General features: G+C 38.5%; 1 protein-coding gene across 1 annotated transcript; it reads left to right on the forward strand.

Annotated features, from left to right (window-relative positions):
- The first annotated feature begins 916 nt into the window (after nt 1-916).
- Nucleotides 917-1,310, forward strand: LOC118625724 (transmembrane protein 14C-like). Its single transcript, XM_036254837.1, has one exon. It carries the CDS (start codon nt 969-971, stop codon nt 1,308-1,310), a length of 342 nt encoding a protein of 113 aa, XP_036110730.1. The 5' UTR covers nt 917-968.
- The last annotated feature ends 631 nt before the right edge of the window (nt 1,311-1,941 follow it).

Genomic DNA, 1,941 nt, shown 5'->3' on the forward strand with positions numbered 1-1,941 from the left:
CTCATCGATGTTTCTATCTCTCTCCCTTCCTTTCTCTCTAAAATCAATAAAGGAAAAAATAATAATAAAAATAAAATAAAATAAAAGGTTACCAATGAAAGGAAAACAAATGTAAAGCTGTTTTAGCATTTTAACTAAATTATCTGTAAAAAAAGACCACCAAACATTAAGCAGCAAAGTGATGGTTTGCAGGAAATGAGCTTGGCAGCAGAGAGATGTGTGAAAACCATGTAGATGTGGAATTTAATATGCCTATGTTGAATGCCATTCTCATCTTTTACACTTCTTCCATATAAAAAAGCCATGTCAAACTATTTAATATTGGGGATACTTATCTTTTAGAGTCACATAATGAAATATGTATGGATGATTGATATGATATGATATGATATGATATGATATGATATGATATGATATGATATATGATATGCTTCAAAATAATCCATAGGGGACAAGAGGGATATGGAAGGAGATGAAACAAGGTAGGCCATGAGGGTTCATAGTATGATTTTCTACTTTTTATTTATATTATTCTACTCATATGCATATATTTGACATGTCCCATAATAAAAGTGTTTTTAATCTGTTTAAGAGTTTTAAAAGTGTAGCCCTAGCCGGTTTGGCTCAGCGGTTAGAGTGTTGGCCTGCGGTCCCGAGAGATCCGGGTTCGGTTCCTGCTAAGGGCACGTACCTCGGTTGCAGTTTGTCCCCAGCCCTGGTTGGTCATGCGGGTGGCAGCCACTCGATGTGTCCCTTTCACGGCGATGTTTCTCTCTCTCTCTTCCTCTCTCTCCCTCCCACTCTGTCTGAACAAAAAAATGGAAAAATGTCCTCGGGTGAGGATAAAAAAAAAGTTTTAAAGGTGTATATTACAGTGTGCATCCTCGTCGACCTGCGCAGACTGTAGGGAAGCGGCTCAGGCACAGGCCGGGTGGTGTGGTCTCCTGCCTGGACAGTGTGAAAGAACAATGCAGAAGGACTCCGGCCCACTAGTGCCTTTACATTGGATTGGCTTTGGCTATGCAGCACTGGTTGCTTCTGGTGGGATCACTGGCTACGCCAAAGCAGGTAGTGTCCCATCCCTGGCTGCTGGGCTCCTCTTCAGTGCTTTAGCAGGCTTGGGTGCTTATCAGCTGTCTCAGGACCCAAAGAACGTTGGGGTTGTCCTAGTTACATCTGGAACCTTGGCTGGCATTATGGGAATGAGATTCTACCACTCTGGAAAATTTATGCCTGCGGGCTTAATTGCAGGTGCCAGTTTGCTGATGGTCACCAAACTTGGAATTAGTGTGCTCAATAGACCCCATTGATAATAGTCATGTCCCAGCTTGGGCTCGTGAAGAATTTTAAAACTTCCACTATTTTTGGTATATTAAGAGAAATAAATGGAGCATTTTCACATATACTGACATTTTACTTAAAAGAAAAAAGATACTGAACTTTGCAGAGAAAATTGTCATTATTATTACAACCCTAAAGAGGTGGGTAGCATACAACATAAGAGCTTATTATAATACTCTCATATAATTTGATTCTTATATGTATTGATGTTTTTTCTTCATTTTGTATTTTTACATAAAGTCTCAAAGGGTAAAATATTAAGTGTCAACACTGGGGGCCCTGAAACCCCATCCCCTACTTAGAGGAACAGTGTGGAAAAAAAATCTCATGAGATTAGGATATCTGTTCTTTTGCTCATCTTAGAGCACAGACCTACTTTGAAATTGTGTTAAATGAAATATCAATGAAAATAAAATTTACTGTAAATAACAAAAAAAAGTGTATATTACACTTGTGTTAATTTTGGTATATATATTTTACACCAGATAAAATCATCTCTGCCAACAATTTAAAATGCTTCCACTACATAGAGTACAGTTTATAATCTGCCTCATTTAGTTCAGGGAAAGCCTGAGACAACAAGGTCAGTCATGGGTTCCT

The sequence above is a fragment of the Molossus molossus genome, unplaced genomic scaffold (genome assembly GCF_014108415.1).
Source record: "Molossus molossus isolate mMolMol1 unplaced genomic scaffold, mMolMol1.p scaffold_m16_p_11, whole genome shotgun sequence".
Taxonomy (NCBI): Eukaryota; Metazoa; Chordata; class Mammalia; order Chiroptera; family Molossidae; genus Molossus; species Molossus molossus.